The sequence below is a fragment of the Procambarus clarkii genome, chromosome 28, assembly GCF_040958095.1.
Source record: "Procambarus clarkii isolate CNS0578487 chromosome 28, FALCON_Pclarkii_2.0, whole genome shotgun sequence".
In the NCBI taxonomy this organism is placed as follows: domain Eukaryota; kingdom Metazoa; phylum Arthropoda; class Malacostraca; order Decapoda; family Cambaridae; genus Procambarus; species Procambarus clarkii.
Window position 1 is genome coordinate 17474274 of NC_091177.1, and position 20648 is coordinate 17494921.

Consider the following 20648-nt stretch of genomic DNA (forward strand, 5'->3'; position numbering starts at 1 on the left):
CTAACCTAAACCAGGCCTCTCCTCACCTAACCTAACCTAAACCAGGCCTATCCTTACCTAAGTTAACCTAAACCAGGCTTATCCATACGTAACCTAACCTAAACCAGGCCTATCCTCACCTAACCTAACCTAAACCAGGCCTATCCTTACCTAACCTAACCTAAACCAGGCCTATCCTTACCTAACCTAACCTAAACCAGGTCTATCCTCACCTAGAAATAACCGAACTAAATCAAGACCTTATTGTTATAACACATGTTACTTCTTTCCTTATTTCTCCGACTGGCACAGTTGTAAACTATTTGATGTCAAAGTGAATGTATTAAATATATTCCCCCCTTTGTCACCATATATACAGTCTTTATACTGTCTTATTGAAGGACTGACTGACACACCCTGCTGTTCTCTTTGTCTAGTAACTGGTTTTCACTCGACCACACACTTATATCCTCATCATTATACATTATACATTCATACTTAACACGAAAATGCATGAAGGATTTTCGCAATATATTAAAAGAATTAGAATGCTTAGGCAATTGATTACAATAGAAACCAGAAGTACTAAGGTATCCAGATTCCGAAACAGGCAGCATCCCTTGAGAATAAAAATGAGGCATTGACTTAAGAGGGAGAGAGCAAAGTATATTGGCATACACATGCTCATTCAAACACTCACACATACGAGGTCAAACACTCACACATATACAAGGGCACAATTACAATCATACTCAGTCACGTTGTGACACAGGTAGTGCCTCTGGTAGTGACAGACAGTGACACAGGGGTGACACAGGCAGTGACACAGACAATTGCATATATACAAAGACTGAGAAGACTAGTTACAAGGACCGCCCAGGACTGCTCTACAGTCTACACGTGTGACCAATTATACTCTGTCTTGCCCATTGCTCATTACAATATTAAATATGCTGTCTGTGTGCCGGCCACGTAATATTATGCTATGCGTGAGATGTGTGTCAAATTTGTTAATATTATTGCACCATTGAGGTACAAATGTACATGTTACTTGAGTTCATTTGTAAGGTTTTTCCAATGCGTTTTGGTGCCGTTAGTGACAAGTTAACACGTATAGTTTTCTCCAGAGGTAATTTGACTCCTTCTTAACAATTCAGCTGCCAAATTTCTTGTTAATGGGTTTATATATAGAGGTAATTAGTATACACTCAATATCTTGTCTATTATCAGTACCTCCAAAACATTAAACATCTACTCTACGTCCATCATTAATTTAAATTTGACATGGAAAATATAAAGCTATATATATATAGGAAATATATACCTTTAGAGAGGATAATGTGTTTACACGTGAAAAACATTATTTCTTAAGATAACCCTAACAAAAGACTCGATTCATGAGATAACAGTAAGAGGTCCCCACTTTAAACGAGACTCAGTTTACACAGTCCTTACGATAACCCAGTCAGTTTAAATTACCATTTAAAAGGAGACAGCCAGTTTACAAGAACATTACACAAGCTCATTAATTTAGGTTTTCCTTAAAAGACACCGTCAGTTTAGTGAGCTGTGGCACAGAACCGCAATTACAGCCGTCGTCAAGTACGCGGCCGCCCCCACACCTGTTCGTCACATGTGGTCTGTGTGCACTGCTTCGCTGACTGATGCTCGTCGCTACCCAGGTAATGGGTGAAACATGCTGTGCATTTAGCTGATGATACTTCAAGCACCTGCTTCTTCAAACACATACAAGAGCACACACACACACACACACACACACACACACACACACACACACACACACACACACACACACACACACACACACACACACACACACACACACACACACACAAGAGTTTCATTAGCGAGGATTTGTCAACCAAAAATTTGAGCTTGAAGATGTAAATAATGTCATTATCAGGTCTTTTATTTTCCTTCTTTTTTCCTCCTTCTCTCTCTCTCTCTCTCTCTCTCTCTCTCTCTCTCTCTCTCTCTCTCTCTCTCTCTCTCTCTCTCTCTCTCTCTCTCTCTCTCTCTCTCTCTCTCTCTCTCTCTTTCTCTCTCTCTCTCTCTCTCTCTCTCTCTCTCTCTCTCTCTCTCTCTCTCTCTCTCTCTCTCTCTCTCTCTCTCTCTCTCTCTCTCTCTCTCTCTCTCTCTATCTTTCCCTCCTCTCGTTGTTCCTCTCTCCCCCTTCCTCCATCCTTCTACCCCTTCTACTTTACAATTCCTTCCTTCCATCCCTTCGTCCCTACTTCCATGCAGCCTTCTTCCTCTTTCCCTCATTTATTTTCGCCTTTCTCAATTTACTGACTACTTCCTCCTTAATTCCTTGTCAAACTTCTACTACACTCTTCTTTCCCTGTTACTCATTACCATTTTATCTTTGTTGGAACCTTTCGTTCCCTTGCTTTCCATATCTTCTCTCTTTGCCTCTCCCAGCCTCCCGTGTCAAGCCCTGCCCTCCATCCCTCCCTCCCTCAGAATACCTAGAGACTATCATCAAGTAATGAGTTCACTTGACAAGGCAGAAAATATCAGAGGGTGCCGGTGTTTGATCCTTGCCAAGGCCTTCCTAGCTAAGCAGTTCCACTTTTATAGCATCATCAGTGTAATCACGAGAGGCGAGTGAAAACAGTCATCGTACTTTTCTGGCAGGTCTTCTCATATGACGACGTGGGTCTGTCTGTCTGTCGGAGAGTGTCTCTCTCTCTCTCTCTCTCTCTCTCTCTCTCTCTCTCTCTCTCTCTCTCTCTCTCTCTCTCTCTCTCTCTCTCTCTCTCTCTCTTTCAACACCACCTTGCCAACACAACCTGTTTTCCTACAAAGAACGTCTCTTTTCGCTCGTATTCGTTACATATCGTTACATATTCGTTAAGGCCAAAAATTGTCGTACTTGAAAATGACAGTGACTCGCGAAAGTGACGTACTGTCCCGTTTTCTGTTTTGGGTCCTCTAGTAGGTTAGGAGAGCACACTTTAAATTGACCGTCTTCTAGACGTTGGGAGACAGGAGGATGGGCTGGCCAACAAGGCGACAAGCATGATGGTCATGGTGTGGTGAATAATGCTCCAGGTGCCCAAGAGGTTAAGTCGCCTCTAAGTTAGTGGGGCGAGCGGCTGCTTCACATTACGGAGCAGGATTACATACGCATTTTGAATTGGTAGCATTAATGATGATTAGAAAATTCTAGATTTTATAATATGTATTATTATTAGTAAGTATCGATATTAAATATATATATATATATATATATATATATATATATATATATATATATATATATATATATATATATATATATATATATATATATATATATATAATGTGTGTAAATCACGAAAATTAACACGTGATGAAAAATGTGACAGTATCAGACCACGAAGGAAGAATTGAAACAGGAATTTCCTTAAGTACTTTCGTATTTAATAATACATCTTCAGAAGGATTCGGAGGCTAGATCCTTCTGAAGATGTATTATTAAATACGAAAGTACTTAAGGAAATTCCTGTTTCCATTCTTCCTTCGTGGTCTGACACTGTCATATACATACATATATATGTTAGTATTTGTGAGTGAGGAAGTGTTTAATAAGAGCGTCTAAGAAGACACTCACACACCTGACTCCATATACACCTGGAGTTGCGAGTCCTGGGGAAAATTATACGGTTTTCGGAGGCTAGAGTACAGGATTTTGCCGAGCAGAGACTGAACTCATTATGGTGTCTCGTTACCAAGTTAATTTGTTCGTAAGCATGATTTAATTAAACGCTACCTCAGCTTTGTTATGATACTCGCTAATTTCTCTATTTTTTTTGTTTGTCTTTCTCTGGGTGGAGAATCGGTGTTTGAGTTTTTTATGTGTGCGGATATATATATATATGTGTGTGTTTGTGTGTGTATATGTGTATGTGTGTGTGTGTGTGTGTGCGTGCGTGCGTGCATGTGCGCGGTTTAGCTTAGACCGCTTCAAGGCAATAGGAGTGGCCGGCTTCCTAATTATCCCAACTGACCACTGTAGCAACAACTTTCATGCCCTCATTCTCCACTCCATTCCTCATTTCTCCTCTCCATTCCTCATTTCTCTTCCTTCCTTACATCACGCCTTGTTTCCCTATTTCTCCCCGTTATAATTCACCCTCTCTCTTTATCATATCTCCTCTTCCTTCATTTTTGCCCTTTCCTTTTTTCTCATCCTTCCTTATTTTCTCCTCATCCTTTCTTCTTTTCTCCTCATCTTTCATCCCCCCCCCCCTCTTCCTTCACGCCTGCCCTCCCTTACTCATTACTGGCGCCCGTCTATATACACACGTCAGGGACTATATTCTTCAGTTCTGGGGCTTCACCAAGTGCCTCAATTTGTTATACTTCTGATCTTCTGTAATAATCCAGTATCATAGAGGGCTAGGATGGGATAGAGGTGATCATCCAGCCCGTTCTCGCGAGTGTTCCCAGCGTCAAGAAACTGTTGTACTAAAGTGTCCTAACCTATCCTACCAGAGGTCCCATGAACAGAAAACGGGACATCACGTTAGTGTGATTTCTCTGTGTATTGAAAGAGGAGCGTCAGAGGTAGTACTACTGGTTGACCGAGCCCGAGTGCATGGGAGAATTGTGTGAAACCCGGTTAAGCTTCAGTGGAGGTCTCGGAACCCTCGTGGGTGCAGTAGCACTCCAGGTTGCAATTCTTTTGACCATGTCATGGTACAGTTGACTAGGGCGCGTCTGGGAACACTCAGCGCAAAGGTTCGAACCTTCAGCAAAGCTCCTGTGGATTTGTTCAATATTAATAATAATAATAATAATAATAATTACAGAAATTATTGTTTCTCAAGATAGCAAGTATGCATAATGTGGGGAAGTGGCCGCGCCCTATACATATATTGCGCCAGCACCTTGTGCGTTGCGTCAGACGCTGCTTCGCCTGACGAACCCCAATAGTGCTCCAGGGTGCGGGTGTGGGTTGGGTGGGAGTGGGTTGGGTGGCTAGGGGTTGGGTTTGGGTTGGGTGTGAATGGGTGAGTGTTGGTTGGGTGGGTATTGAGTGTGGGTAGGAGTGTGAGTGTGGTTTGAGTGGATATGAGTGTAAGAATGGGGTTGAGTACTCACCTAGTTGTACTTATCTAGTTGTGCTTGTGGGGAATGAACTCTGGCTCTTTGGTCCCGCCTCTCAACTGTCAATCAACTGGTGTTCAGATTCCTGAGCCTACTGGAATCAGTGGATATGGGTGACTGGGTTGCGCGGAAATGGGTGAGTGTGGGATGGGTGGGAGTGTGAGTTGAGTGGGTAGTGGTGAATGTGGGTAGGGGGTGTGGGTTAGGTGGGTAGTGGTGAATGTGGGTAGGGGGTGTTGGTTAGGTGGGTAGTGGTGAATGTGGGTAGGGGTGGTGGGTGTGGATGTGGGTTAGGTGGGTACGGGTGTTAGTGTGGGTTTGGGTAGGTATATACGTATGTGTGTCTGTGTGTGTAGTAGGCATATATATGAGGGAGGGGGGGTATGGGTGTAGGTGTGTAGGAGCAAGGTATGGAGGATGTGCAGCGTGTGCAAGAGAGGCGGGATAGTGAGGAAGAACGGAAGAGAGGGAAAATATAGAAAGTGAGACAGACAGACACAGACGATAAGAGATCAAAACTTATCTTTATCAAGTTAATATAATAAATGGTTTCTCCCAGAATTGTAACAAGATCCTTGAAGACTTACATATTGACCCCATACACACACACACACACACACGCGCGCGAGGGCCTCGCAGCTGAGTGGACAGCACTCGATGATCGTAGTCCTAAGAGCCCGGGTTCGATTCGCAGCGGAGGCGAAAACAAATGGTCAGAGTTTCTTTCACCCTGATGATCTGTTCACCTAGTAGTAAATAGAGTTAGACAGCTGCTACGGGCTGCTTCCTGTGTGTGTATGTGTTTGTGTGCGAGTGTTAGATATAAATGTTATAGATATAATAGAGGAACAATAGATTGGTTAGAAAGGCGGGGTCCAAGAGCTAATAGCTCGATTCTGCAGGCACAAATAGTAAATACACCCTCCCACACGCCCCCTAAGCTTACAGAATCAAACATTATAATTTTAGCGCCGTTCATAACTAAAAATAATAATAAGTGTTCGTTCTCCTCAGGTTCCACTAACTCCTCTCCGCTGCCCCCTTCCTCCTCCTCCAACTCTTCCACCTCCTCCTCCTCCTCCTCCACCTCGGCAGCCCCGCACCCCCTCCTAGGCCTCGCCGGCCTACCCCCCTCCCTCTTTCACGCCCACCACGCCCACAACAACAACAACAACAACAACAGTAACAACAACAACAATAATAACAACATGAGCGGAGACAACAAGGCCAAGCTACCACTGCCAATGTCGTCTCCTGTGACAGGTGAGTCGCTCTCTCACACCCTACTCTGTGTCTCCACTCTATTTGTAAACTGTATATATGTAGACTGTATTTGCCCTCTCTTTATATAGACTATTTGTCGACTGTATACGTAGACTGTAGTTGTCGACTGTATAAGTAGACTGTATTTATCGACCTCCTTTTCCGTGTGTAATTGTCGGTTTGAGAACAGGGTCACACATTTTTGTCTTCTAAGCATTAAAGTGCACATCTCATCCTTGACCACTTTTCTTATCAGGACGAAGATAACGCAAGTATAAAAGTGAGCAAGATATAACTATTTTCTGAAAGGCATTACTTGTACATACTTCATTTTTACCTTTTTGAAGCAACGAATGTTTTATTAGTTTTGGTTAATGCATGAAATTGTATTAATACTCTTACTATTGGAAGCGCAGACTTTATTCACTTCCCAGAAGCAGTCATCCAGACAGTTACATAAGAGAGCTGTTCATTATCTGAAAGTTTTATTGATTAACTAAAGGTAAAAAGGTTCACAAGGCAGAAAAGAGTGAAACTTCCTCACCCGACTCCCATTGATATAGGCGTTGTCTAGGGGCCTGACTACCTATTGATATAGGCGGTGTCTAAGGCTTGACAGCCCATTGATATAGGCACTCTCTAAGGACCTGACTACCTATTCATATAGGCGCTTTGTAGGGATTGACAGCCCATCTTCCTGTTTAGATAGTACTTATAGTAACGCTGAGAACCGTGACACATGTTTTGAGGTACTGGACAATTAGAAAGTAGAATTTAGAACTATTGAAATTGGACCAACCGAGAAAGGTTTTGTATTTGCGTTGGCAATGAAACCTAACCTAACCATCCTAGGCCTACTTCAGGCCTAATATTTAACATATATGTGCTATACTAGACCAAGGAATATTTATGTTTGGTTTTTGGCTCTATTTTTTCCAGACTTATTAAATGAATAATACCAAATTCTACTATCTAATTGTCCATTACATCAATATATGTACGATGGTCCAAATAATTACAATAATTACTATCTAAACAAGGAGATGGGTTGGGTATATGCATTATCTAGGCCCATTCACTACTAAGTATTTATAGCAACTATTTGTTCAAACCGTACAAAAATACACCTTTGAAATGTAAAAAGTTCACGTTTATTACTGAATTAGGTCAATTGAGAGTCTAGAGAAATGCTAAAGCAAAAATCTAATCTAACCTGTCCAAGCAATGTACGCTGTGTTAGGCTTAATATAGTACATATATGTAGTATACTTGGCCCATGAATATTCTGGTTTCTGTTTTTTTCCTGTTCCTTACAAAGTTAATAGTACAAAATCTAAACATGACTGCAGTTGTCCGTTTTTGTACGTTCCGCCAAATGGGAGAATGGGTTGCCAGCTCACTAACCCTGACGTAGCCTAGGCACTTGACGGCCCATCAACGATCATCATCTCTTGTGGATGTGAGAACTACACTGAAATCGCGGCCAGGGTAACACAGCGAGGCACCTGAAGCTCTGTGTTGTGTCCAGGTCTGGTCTCTCAGTGCTTGGACCACACTGTGAGGCGTCCAGGTCTGGTCTCTCAGTGCTCGGACCACACTGTGAGGCGTCCAGGTCTGGTCTCTCAGTGCTCGGACCATACTGTGAGGCGTCCAGGTCTGGTCTCTCAGTGCTCGGACCACACTGTGAGGCGTCCAGGTCTGGTCTCTCTGTGCTCGGACCCACACTGTGAGGCGTCCAGGGCTGGTCTCTCAGTGCTCGGACCACACTCGCGCACCCGGACGTGTGAGCACTTCCATTAATATTTGAGTCGTATTATCGAGATAGTAAGTATGGATGGGCGGGAGGATATATGTTGCGGATAAATGAATTAGTAGATGCAAAAGTAGTTGGATAGATAGAAAGATAGATAGATAGATGATAGATAGATATAAATTAGAAATGAATAAATATTCTTACATTATTGTTGTAATTGTAGATCAACCTTTGTTCTCATTTCTGTGTTTCCTCCTTCTTGCCGCCCAACAGACTCTGTGGGCGGCCTGGCCAGTAGATTGAGCGGGCACTACCCAGCACCGCCCCCGCCGCCCACAGCCAGATACTCCCCGGACTTCCTCGACAACCACAGTGAGTATGACAGTCTCATCTCTTAATACATATATACTTACTAAAACATTCGTTCTGTTCATGTATTTGTAATAAATAATGCTTATGATGTAATTTGTTTAAAATCTCAAGATGGAAGAGTATATCCCAGAGATATCTCAAGTTCAGTATAGAAAATTTTGGAGTACACTGGGAGTCGTGTATGGCTTTAGACATGAAGACAAATTAAGTTAATAAAGAGAGAGACGGTGAATTTGTATGTATCTGAATTAGTAAGTATTTGGCATATTATTATTCTTTATTTGAGGGAGGATGGAGAATTGAGGAAGGGAAGTATCGGGAGAAAACGCCAAGCCATTACGACTATATAGCACTTGGATGGGATCAGGATAGGGATTTGGGATAAGAATAGATGGGTCTAAGGGGATAGGGCTGTGGAGTGGGAAGGATGCTGGACTCTCACATGCGAGGACACAATAAAGACAAAAATGGACAACTTCACCATGTTGAAATCCCAACTCCAGCAGTTGGGATTTCCGCACTAAAATATATAACACCAAGCTCAAATGTTTGTATGATTAACAATATATACAAATAAATATTTGACAGACAAAAAACATTTAAAAATTACAAAATATATCCATGTTAATAAGCTGAAATGAGTACGATAATAACCTTACATTTATTTTATCTTAAGCAGTGACAATAGGCTGTAACTCTGTATAGCTAAAACAATGGGTCAACTAATTCTAGCATTTCTTGACTATATAATATTACTTGGCCTTTAGGTACGTCCTCTAGATCATGAACGCTGAAAATAGCTGGAAACTGTACCAGTGTTCTGTTATCGGTTTGTGTCAAATAAAATCTGTGTTTCTCGGGGTCAGCCCAAGAGTCATGCTTTAAAATTTGCTTCCATAGCCTAACCTTCACAATTTACAATTAGCTTGAAGTAATATCTGGGGTTCTGAAAACCGTAGAGTGTTCATGCTTACTACCGCCACAAGTTGCACTGCAAGTCCAGTATACTAAAAAGCTCAGGAAGAATAATTTTCTATGAATCAAAGTTTGCTTTTCAACACTTGAAAACTTCTCTAACAAGATCGACAGCAAGAGCTGCATAATAGCAATTATAAATAGCCTGCTCGCTGCACAGAATTAAGAGTTCAGAATCTCTTATGTATGGAAACTGTCGTTCATGAATATAACCCATTATGATGACACAGACACTGTGAAATTCACATGTAACAAGGATGAAGTTGACCTAGACCCAGGTATCCATATCTCTGTTGTTAAGAATATATTGTTCTGAACAGCTCTGATGGGAGAGAAAGGCCTGAAAGCACGAGTATAAAAACCAATGATTTCTTTAGATCGAAAACCCATGAATACGGGCAGTAGAACACGTCCAACAGACTGTGCGACACAGTGGTTGCCACAGCCAGGTTGGGCTACCGTTACCGTGTGCGATACTGTGTTTGCCACAGCCAGGTTGGGCTACCGTTACCGTGTGCGACATAGTGGTTGCCACAGCCAGGTTGGGCTACCGTTACCGTGTGCGATACTGTGGTTGCCACAGCCAGGTTGGGCTACCGTTACCGTGTGCGACATAGTGGTTGCCACAGCTAGGTTGGGCTACCGTTACCGTGTGCGATACTGTGGTTGCCACAGCCAGGTGGGGCTACCGTTACCTTGTGCGACACTGTGGTTGCCACAGCCAGGTTGAGCTACCGTTACCATGTGCAACCTCTGGGAGCAGCAAGTGGGTCATGATGTCCCACACTACAGCATTGAGTGTCCAGTCATTAGACCCTTCAGGTCTGCCGGCATGATATCCCTGGAACCTTGCAATCACCTTATATACCTTCGTCTTCTTGATGATATCCTCATAATTGCAACCGAAGTCTACCAGTGCCAGTTAACTATCTCTTACCCCTGTATGACTGACTATCCTGCAAGATGAGGACTTGTAATATCTTTACTGCTTTATTCACTCTCATGTTCTTGAAGATATCTTCATAATGCATACAAAGTTTGTCAGTGGAGGCAACTGATCGCACGGTCCTGACTGACTAACCATCCTGTGAGATGATACACCGCAACCGTTCCTGTGGTCTGGGGATCCTGCAGAAATGTGGATGTACCTAAATATGGTAATAATAAAAAACTACCCGGGTGAAATGGGGTCGAGAAGGGCGTAAGAAGGGTAAGGGGAAGGGGGTGGAGGGAGAGAGGGGAAAGGGGAGTGGGAAGACGAAAGGAGATGGAGGATATTTGGGGAAAGAGAATGAGAGTGGGAGGGAAGAAGGGATAGACTGCTAGGAAGAGTGGAGAAGGGGAGAAGATGAATGAGAGAGAGAGGAGGCGATGAGTCACAATAACGTGGCTGAAGTATGTTGACCAGACCACATACGAGAAAGAGAAGGGACTACGTTTCGGTCCGCCCTGGACCATTCTCAAGTCGATTGTGATCGACTTGATCGACTTTAGAATGGTCCAGGACGGACCGAAACGTCGTCGTCCCTTCACTTTCTAGTGTGTGGTCTGGTCAACAGAGAGAGAGGAGCTGTTGGAGAAGAGTAGGGAGAAAGATGGAGAAGATGGGAGAGAGAGAGAGGGACGAAAGGGAAGGAGAGAGGTAAGAAGGGTAGTTGGGATGTTGAGGAAGAAAGATGGTGAGGGGGGTTGAGGCTATCTTTATTTAACCTCAACGGGTAAGATTAAAGAGAAGGGAGTAGGGGAAGAGTGGTGAGAGCGCGAGGAGATTGGGAGAGAGAGAGAGGGGGGGGGTGGCGTCGGATGAGGGGAGAGGGAGAGAGAGAGACCCGGGCGCAGCCGGTAACCCCACCTAGTAATTCTATATAATAAATATATGAGATAATTATGCTGGATTGGAACCGGCATAAGTATACGAGACTCACACAACTGAAAATGTTGTATAGTACAATAAGTTTATTTAAACTAATAAACCATCAGTATTTTGAGTTAGAAGAACGAAACTGTATTTTTAACTCTTTTTTTTTTAAGATTTTAGAGCGTCCAAACATATACGCTTCAAGCTTTAGCACTCCACGCCCTGAGATAGAAATATACGCATGCAAATGAATTAATAAGAATATGAACATAAAAATGAAAGTTGTGTCGACCGATGCATGGTAGCTTGTGTTCTGTATTACTACCACGCGTGGTTGCCCAACCACACCCATTCATATATTTCTCTAACCTACGTTTGAAAACACAAAATCCGCGGACGCCACGTCAGTTATGTCCCCCCCCCCTGGCAATATATATTTACGACTAGCGATATATTCACGACTAGCGATATATTCACGACTAGCGGTATATTCACGACTAGCGATATATTCACGACTAGCGATATATTCACGACTAGCGGTATATTCACGACTAGCGATATATTCATGACTACCGATATATTTACGACTACCGATATATTTACGACTACCGATATATTTACGACTACCGATATATTTACGATTAGCGATATATTCAGAACTAGTAATATATTCTCGACTATATATTCACGTCAAACTATATTTATTCAATATATTCGTACAGCAAAGGGCATATATGTGTATATATATATACGCACCTTGCTGTAGGAATATGCTATACTGCCAGCGATAGCAATACACTTTTATCGTTAATTACATGTCTGGCGATAAATAAACACTCCTGAAAGTGTTTATACATGCCTAGCGATTATAAGAGCAACTCAGTAATAGTAATATCCAACTAATGATAGTAATGCTCTCCTAGCGATACTCACCAAGCGATATTCACCTGGCTCTACTTACCTAGCGATAATCATTCTCACCAAGCAATCTGAGCCAGTGCTAGCAATACCCAGCCAGCGGTAGCGATAGCCAGCCAGTGGTAGCGATACCAAGCCAGCGCTAGCGATACCAAGCTAGCGCTAGCGATGCCCAGCCAGCGGTAGCGATACCCAGCCAGCGGTAGCGATACCCAGCCAGCGGTGGCAATACCCAGCCAGCGGTAGCGACATTCATCCAACGCTAGCGATATTCACCCATGGATAACGTTACTCACACAGCAGCTTTAATTATCATCTATATATAGAAGAAATATTGACCTGTGTGAAAGCACTTGACGACCAGTGATGGCTGTGTTTACTCAGCATGACCTGGTGATATCCCCCCCCCCCAGCCCCAGATATAACGGCTTAACGATAGCACTCACACCTCCACCACCAACAGCCTGGTTGTAGAGGGAGGTACCTACGCTCTCCTTATTACAGGTCAACCCGTCCTCCTAATATAACGTCGCATTTTGACGTATACTCTACCTAAGGCCAAAAATGGACGTATTACAAAATGGTAGCAGCTCGCGAAATTGACATTACGTGTCCGTTTTCTGTTTTGGGTCTTCTGGTTGGTTAGGATAAGGGCACTTTAGTACGACTGTTTCTTGACGTTAGGAAACCTTAGGAGGACGTGGTTCACGGGAACGTCTCAGTGTTCAGCGTCTGAAGGAGCTGCCGTATTTACTGATTGAGAGTAAAAATTGGACAATTGAGCTCATTAGGTGTGAAGCGTATCCGATTATGCGTGATAGTGGTGGAGAATTTTATCACGCAAGATAAAGGTTGGGTTTATTATCGCGCAAGATAACGGTTGGGTTTATTATCGCACAAGATAACGGTTGGGTTTATTATCGCGCAAATAACGATTGGGTTTATTATCGCAAAAGACAACGGTTGGGTTTATTATCGCACAAGATAACGGTTGGGTTTATTATCGCAAAAGATAACGGTTGGGTTTATTATCGCACAAGATAACGGTTGGGTTTATTATCGCACAAGATACCGGTTGGGTTTATTATCGCACAAGATAACGGTTGGGTTTATTATCACACAAGATAACGATTGGGTTTATTATCGCACAAGATAACGGTTGGGTTTATTATCGCACAAGATAACGGTTGGGTTTATTATCGCGCAAGATAACGGTTGGGTTTATTATCGCACAAGATAACGGTTGGGTTTATTATCGCGCAAGATAGCGGTTGGGTTTATTATCGCACAAGATAACGGTTGGGTTTATTATCTCGCAAGATAACGGTTGGGTTTATTATCGCGCAAGATAACAGTTGAGTTTATTATCACGCAAGATAACGGTTGGGTTTATTATCGCGCAAGATAACGGTTGGGTTAATTATCGCGCAAGATAACGGTTGGGTTTATTATCGCGCAAGATAACGGTTGGGTTTATTATCTCGCAAGATAACGGTTGGGTTTATTTTCCCACGAGATAGCGGTGGTGTTTATTTTCTCGCGAAATAGTGACGAGGAGTATTTTCGCGCTCATAGAAAATGTATTTAAAAGGAATTAGATTATATTTCTTCAAATTAAAATTCACAAAAGCCGTAGACTTTTAAGAACAAAATTAAAATACGTTGGAATTACAGGATTTTGGAAAAAACAACAATAATTAAAAGGGAGCAAAAATAGATAAAATGTAAGAGCAAATAGGGCATATATATAAATAAATATATATATATATATATATATATATATATATATATATATATATATATATATATACATATATATATATATATATATATATATATATATATATATATATATATATATATATATATATATATATATATATATATATATATATACATATATATATATATATATATATATATATATATATATATATATTTATATATATATTATATAATATATATAATTCATAAAAAGGAAAGGGGGTTCCTGTCCCCCCTTCCCTTTTGATCAGGGAAGGATGGACAGGAACCAGCATCACTCAGCTCATGTGCTCACCCCATGATAATCTCAGCACCGTGTTAGACACTCCTCCAAGCATCACTCGCAGCTGGGAATATTACCCCTTCACCACACACAATTTGGCAAGTTAGCCATCATAATGTACGTATTACATTAACGTAACATAACACATAATGGCCTGACTCGCAGCTACCACCTCCCCGCCATCCCAACCCGTCACCTCTTCATGTTCCCTCCCTCACCCCTACCTCTAGAAATATCCCTCCCCCTACATCCCACCCCTTACATTAGTCTGCATCCCCGAGCACTATAATTACTGAACGAGGTTCTGTCCAGTGACGGTCAAACTAAGTCAAATTTGGATTGTCCAATAACTGAATGTACAATGTCACGAGATATACCAACCCGTCCTCTCAATGCGTCACATTTTTAACGGAATTGACCAATCTTCTGGAGAGTTATTAAATATTAAAGGACCGTAATATTTAGGTTGAATAAGCGACGGCCTCGATATGTTAGGTGGGTTGCTTGGGTTAGGCCTTTTGATGTACATTGCGTCCTCGATGAGATGAAGAATATAAACTGTCGTTCATTGGAACTTATGACGTAATGATGGTAACTAAAATGGGAAACAATATTAATAATTAATAATAATAGTATTATATATATATATATATATATATATATATATATATATATATATATATATATACCTATATATATATATATATATATATATATATATATATATATATATATATATATATATATATATATATATATATATATATATATATATATATATATATAAATTCAGAAAAATATATAAATTCAGGAAAACTTTGCCTATTGGGCAAATCGGCATTTGCCGATTATTGAATTTATATATTTTCTCAAATTTTTTTCTTATGAAATGATAAAGCTACCTATTTCATTATGTATGAGGTCATTTTTTTTATTGGAGTTAAAATTAACGTAGATATATGACCGAACCTAACCAACCCTACCTAACCTAACCTATCTTTATAGGTTAGGTTAGGTTAGGTCGCTGAAAAAGTTAGGTAAGGTTAGGTTGGTTAGGTAGTCGAAAAATAATTCATGAAAACTTGGCTTATTAGGCAAATCGGGCCTTACATAGTAGGCTGAGAAGTGCGTTCTGGCTACTAGGTACGACATATATATATATATATATATATATATATATATATATATATATATATATATATATATATATATATATATATATATATATATATATATATATATATATATATATACACACACACACGATGCGGACGATGCTAAAATTATGAGAAGGATTAAAACAGAAGAGGACTGTTTGAGGCTTCAAGAAGACCTAGACAAGCTGAAGGAATGGTCGAACAAATGGTTGTTAGAGTTTAACCCAACCAAATGTAATGTAATGAAGATAGGTGTAGGGAGCAGGAGGCCAGATACAAGGTATCATCTGGGAGAGGAAATTTTTCAGGAGTCAGAGAAGGAAAAAGACTTGGGGGTTGATATCACGCCAGACCTGTCTCCTGCAGCACATATCAAGCGGATAACATCAGCGGCATATGCCAGGCTGGCCAACATACGAACGGTATTCAGAAATTTGTGTAAAGAATCATTCAGAACTTTGTATACCACATATGTCAGGCCAATCCTGGAGTATGCAGCCCCAGCATGGAGTCCATATCTAGTCAAGGATAAGACTAAACTGGAAAAGGTTCAAAGGTTTGCCACCAGACTAGTACCCGAGCTGAGAGGTATGAGCTACGAGGAGAGACTACGGGAATTAAACCTCACTTCGCTGGAAGACAGAAGAGTTAGGGGGGACATGATCACCACATTCAAGATTCTGAAGGGAATTGATAGGGTAGATAAAGACAGTCTATTTAACACAAGGGGAACACGCACAAGGGGACACAGGTGGAAACTGAGTGCCCAAATGAGCCACAGAGATATTAGAAAGAAGTTTTTTAGTGTCAGAGTGGTTGACAAATGGAATGCATTAGGGGGTGATGTGGTGGAGGCTGACTCCATACACAGTTTCAAGTGTAGATATGACAGAGCCCGATAGGCTCAGGAATCTGTACACCTGTTGATTGACGGTTGAGAGGCGGGACCAAAGAGCCAGAGCTCAACCCCCGCAAACACAACTAGGTGAGTACAACTAGGTGAGTACACACACATTACACTAGGGGCATACGCGCTAGGGGACACAGGTGGAAATTGAGTGCCCAAATGAGCCATAGAGACATTAGAATATTTTTCAGTGTCAGAGTAGTAGACAAATGGAATGATTAGGTAGTGATGTGGTGGAGGCAGACTCCATACATAGTTTCAAGTGTAGATATGATAGAGTTCAGTAGGCTCAGGAACCTGTACACCAGTTGGTTGACAGTTGAGAGGCGGGACCAAAGAGTCAGAGCTCAACCCCCGCAAGCACAACTAGGTAAGTACACACGCACACTCTGCCTATGTGAGACCAGGCTTAGAGTATGCAGCCCTATCATGGAGTCTCCGCATGAAGAAACACTTTGGGAAACTGGAAAGATCCAGAAATTTGCGACGAGGCTCGTTCCATAGTTGCGAGGGATGGGATATGAAGAGTGACTGAAGGACCTGAACCTGACGACACTAGAAAAAAAGGAGGGAGAGGGAAGAAATGATAGCAACATATAAAATACTTTGGGGGATTGACAGAGTGGAAATAGACGAAATGTTCAAACTGAATACCAACATGGACATGGGTGGATGCTGGAAACTCAGATGAGTCACAAAGATGTTAGAAAGTTTTCTTTTAGCGTGAGAGTAGTATGAAAATGGTATGAACTTAAGTAGCAGGTTGTGGAAGCAACATTATTCATAGTTTTAAAACTAGATATTATAGGGAAGTAGTTCAGGAGATATTGCTATAAACAAGTGGCGGCTAGAAAGGCGGGATCCAAGAGCCAATGCTCGATCCTGCAGACCCCCTACAGGCACACGTGTTAGCAGATCCTTCTAACCTCTCTCCTTTTCTTTTATCTTCTGTTCTTATTTCTTCCTCTTTTCTTCTTTTCCTCTATTCTTCTCTTCCTTCCACTCCTGCCTCCCCTCAGTCTTCCTCAACTAGCTTCCCATGAACAACATAGGCGGTACTGTTTTGTTCAATACCCTTTTATCTCGCTCTTCTTTCCTTTTAATAAAGGGTAAGGCGCCCTTATCCCTTATCTTTGAGCTTTTCCATTCTCTTATTGATTAATTATCATCTACCTTCTTTCTCTGTTATATTTTATTTTCTCTTCATTCTCCCTAATATTTGCTCTACTTTTTCTTCATATGATGGTTGGTGAGATGATGATAACCGTAGCCTTCACCCCCTCGTGTCTATAACCAGGTCCCCCTTTACCACCCTCCCCCCACAGACCAACCCACTATCAGCCAGTCGACAGGCAACCTGGTGGACGGAGTCAACCTGGATGAGATTAAAGAGTTCGCCAAGGCCTTCAAGATCCGAAGACTGTCCATGGGGCTTACCCAGACACAGGTGGGCCAAGCCTTAAGCATCACCGAGGGCCCAGCGTACTCCCAGTCAGCCATCTGCAGGTAGGTTCTCTCTCTCTCTCCCCCACCTCTCTCTCTCTCTCCCTCTCTCTCTCTCTTTCTCCGTCCCTCCCACTTCCCTGTTATTACTATACTGCTGCCAAATTTGCAGTATCATCCAACCCCCCCTCTTCCTCCCTCTTAGTTATGTTGGATGCTCTAGTTGCTATGTTGCATGTATTGTTGTAGTAAACAACTGTCCACTAGATACTTAATGTATGAATTTGTTATTTTTCAGTCTTTAATCAGATTTTTCTTATTGTATGTATTTTTTTCTATATTTGCATTTTTTAATCTGCCATTCAAAATATTCCAAAATTTATGATGCAACTAAAACTCTTTGAAATTTCTTGTTAAAATGTAGTTTGATCTTATTGCTTATTTAAATGTTTTCTATTCTACTTTCTTTGTCCATTTCACTTAGAACAAATCTGCATTTTATACGCTGTCTAACAGTAGACTTCAGGTTTGTTATATTGTACTTTAATGATGATTCGTTCATGCATGGATTCCGTCTCTTTAGGGTTCTATCTTGCGCTCAAAATTTATTTAAATGTAAAACCGAAACACACAAGAAGAATCAATAAGATTGTTGCCCAGACCCTTCAGAGCTTCCACGACCTGACAGCATTAAGTCAACAAACTTTGCATTTGTTATGATGGGTCTTAACAGATTTAATGTAATAGGCTCACCAGTTACCTAAAGAAATATGTGTTTTATAATCAATCAGGCGGACTGTTTAGGTCCTAAGTGTCCCAGCCTAGCCTACATCTGCCAGATGTTAGAGTATGCCAGCTTTTTGTTGTTTACTGTGTAAAGTACCTGATAATTCAACCATTGTGTGTTTTGGTGCGGAGGGTGCAGCACATGCTACCCTAGTCACTGGGACTCCACTAAATTCAATTTGCTTCTGGTTTGGATTTGGATTTGTATGTTGTTAATGTGTCTCCAATACTAACATGCTAAAACTCATACTAACATACTCTCTCTGATGTCCTCTCTGTCGTTCCTGAACAAAACGATGGTCGCATGTTCCTCTTCGGTGTTTATGTACAAGGCCATAATATTCCTATAACTGAAGAATTAAACCAGTTAAAAAAACTATTTCGAAGATTTTTTCAAGATGAGGGAGCTTTGACTAGGGTGGCGAGCTGGGAGTACCACACACGTCCCCGCGACGAAGTTTTCCACACGGTAAACTTACCACACGGTAAAAGAATACTCACACAAACCTTAGACTTGGCCTACTAATGGGTGGTGGGCTTAAACGCTGCCGTGTGCAAGACCCTTTCACCAGACAATAATGCTTCACCCTCCGTTGCTCTTAGCCCACATGTATACTGCAACTAACAAATTGTGTAGTTAATGACCAGTAGAGTAATGATGCTATGTAACAAAAACTCTTTCTAAGTTAGATTAGCTGAGAACCGAAGCTATAGCAAGAAATTCACGAGCTCTATTTTCTCGTTTTAGGTTTGAAAAACTAGACATCACGCCAAAAAGTGCACAAAAGATCAAGCCAGTTCTAGAGCGATGGATGCAGGAAGCGGAGGACAGGTAAACCACTCGCCACTCTGGTTACGGTTGTCCTCATGGGCACTTGCGATACCTGGCTCGCTAGCGGCCGCCAGGGGGTATCACTATACCTGGCCAGCTAGCAGTCAGTAGAGTACGATAATTGGCCAGTTAGTGGCTTGTAATTGGGAAACGTTTGGCCAGCTAGTGGCCAGCTAGCTGGTGGTACAGTACCTGAAAAAAGTGGGAACGAATCTATTGCCCGACTAGCGGCCAAACGCAGATCGATACTTGGCCCGTTAGCAGGACGAATGTATAGTTTTCGCCACTGTACTTGTGGTGTGGGAGATGACCTATGAACAACAGTACAAAGATAACACCGTAGGGTCGCGTGAGGGCTGCCGACAGGCGCTGAGCGGCGGACCTGTCCCGTATCGTCGGCTTGGTGCGGGCCTTACCGCCCATCTCGCAGCATCCGGGTTATTGCTAGGTAAAAAACACAACCGAATCTGGACGATCGTTGGACGTACAGCGTTGTTTTCATAATTAGATCTAATATTTTGTCTACAGGTAAGAATCATTGCTCATTAATTGTCGGTCGTCGCAAAATATTCGTTTCCTAAGCGAATTTCCTAGTTTCCTAGGAAAGTTTCCTAGGCAGTCAGAATATTTGCTGACTTGTTCGGGTGAATTTAGACGCCATTTCACACGCTATTATTCACTATTTCGTATTTCGATAGTTAATTCGGAAAAGTGAGGTTGGTAATAGCCTTAACTAAGACGATACACACCCCTCGTCAGTGGAGTTTGAAGTTCCACCTGCACTTGAAGCGGCAACATTGTTGTCTTAATGCAAAGTAATATTACAGATGCTTCAGCAACGTGAATGATATAATATTTACTTAAGAGCACGTTCTGAAACTCTGTGGTACAAGGGTAAAGTATCGTGCCCTATTTTCAGGAAACCATAGAGCTGTATAACACTGCTGCTCCCAGGAAACTACAGCAACGTTGCTCACAGGGACCCGAAGAACTGCTTAGCATGGCTTTTCTCAGGGATAAGTGGAACTGCATAGCACTGTAGCTCCCAGAAAATCATGGAGCTGCATATCACCGTCGGTGCCCGGGAACCGTTGAAACACATTTTACGAAAACAACGTTTTTCTTGTTTTTTTCATGTTTCCGTTATGTGATATTGTGCCTTGATGAATATAATATTCTGTTTCAACAGTGGCAGGAGGAGGATTCCCTGCTTCAGAGGCTGCATCCGCTGAAGGGAAGCAAG

General features: G+C 41.7%; 1 protein-coding gene across 4 annotated transcripts in view; it reads left to right on the forward strand.

Moving 5' to 3' along the window:
- The window catches only part of LOC123754899 (POU domain, class 6, transcription factor 2), a 1116985-nt gene that overhangs the window by 1082598 nt on the left and 13739 nt on the right, over positions 1-20648 (forward strand). For 3 of the 4 annotated variants that reach the window (XM_069332920.1, XM_069332921.1, XM_069332922.1), the window contains 4 exons: positions 6109-6357; positions 8384-8482; positions 17670-17850; positions 19322-19405. In XM_069332920.1, coding sequence (XP_069189021.1) covers positions 6109-6357; positions 8384-8482; positions 17670-17850; positions 19322-19405 — 613 coding nt within the window. The remainder of the gene's footprint in view (positions 1-6108; positions 6358-8383; positions 8483-17669; positions 17851-19321; positions 19406-20648) is intronic. The other variant, XM_069332923.1, reaches the window with a different exon arrangement.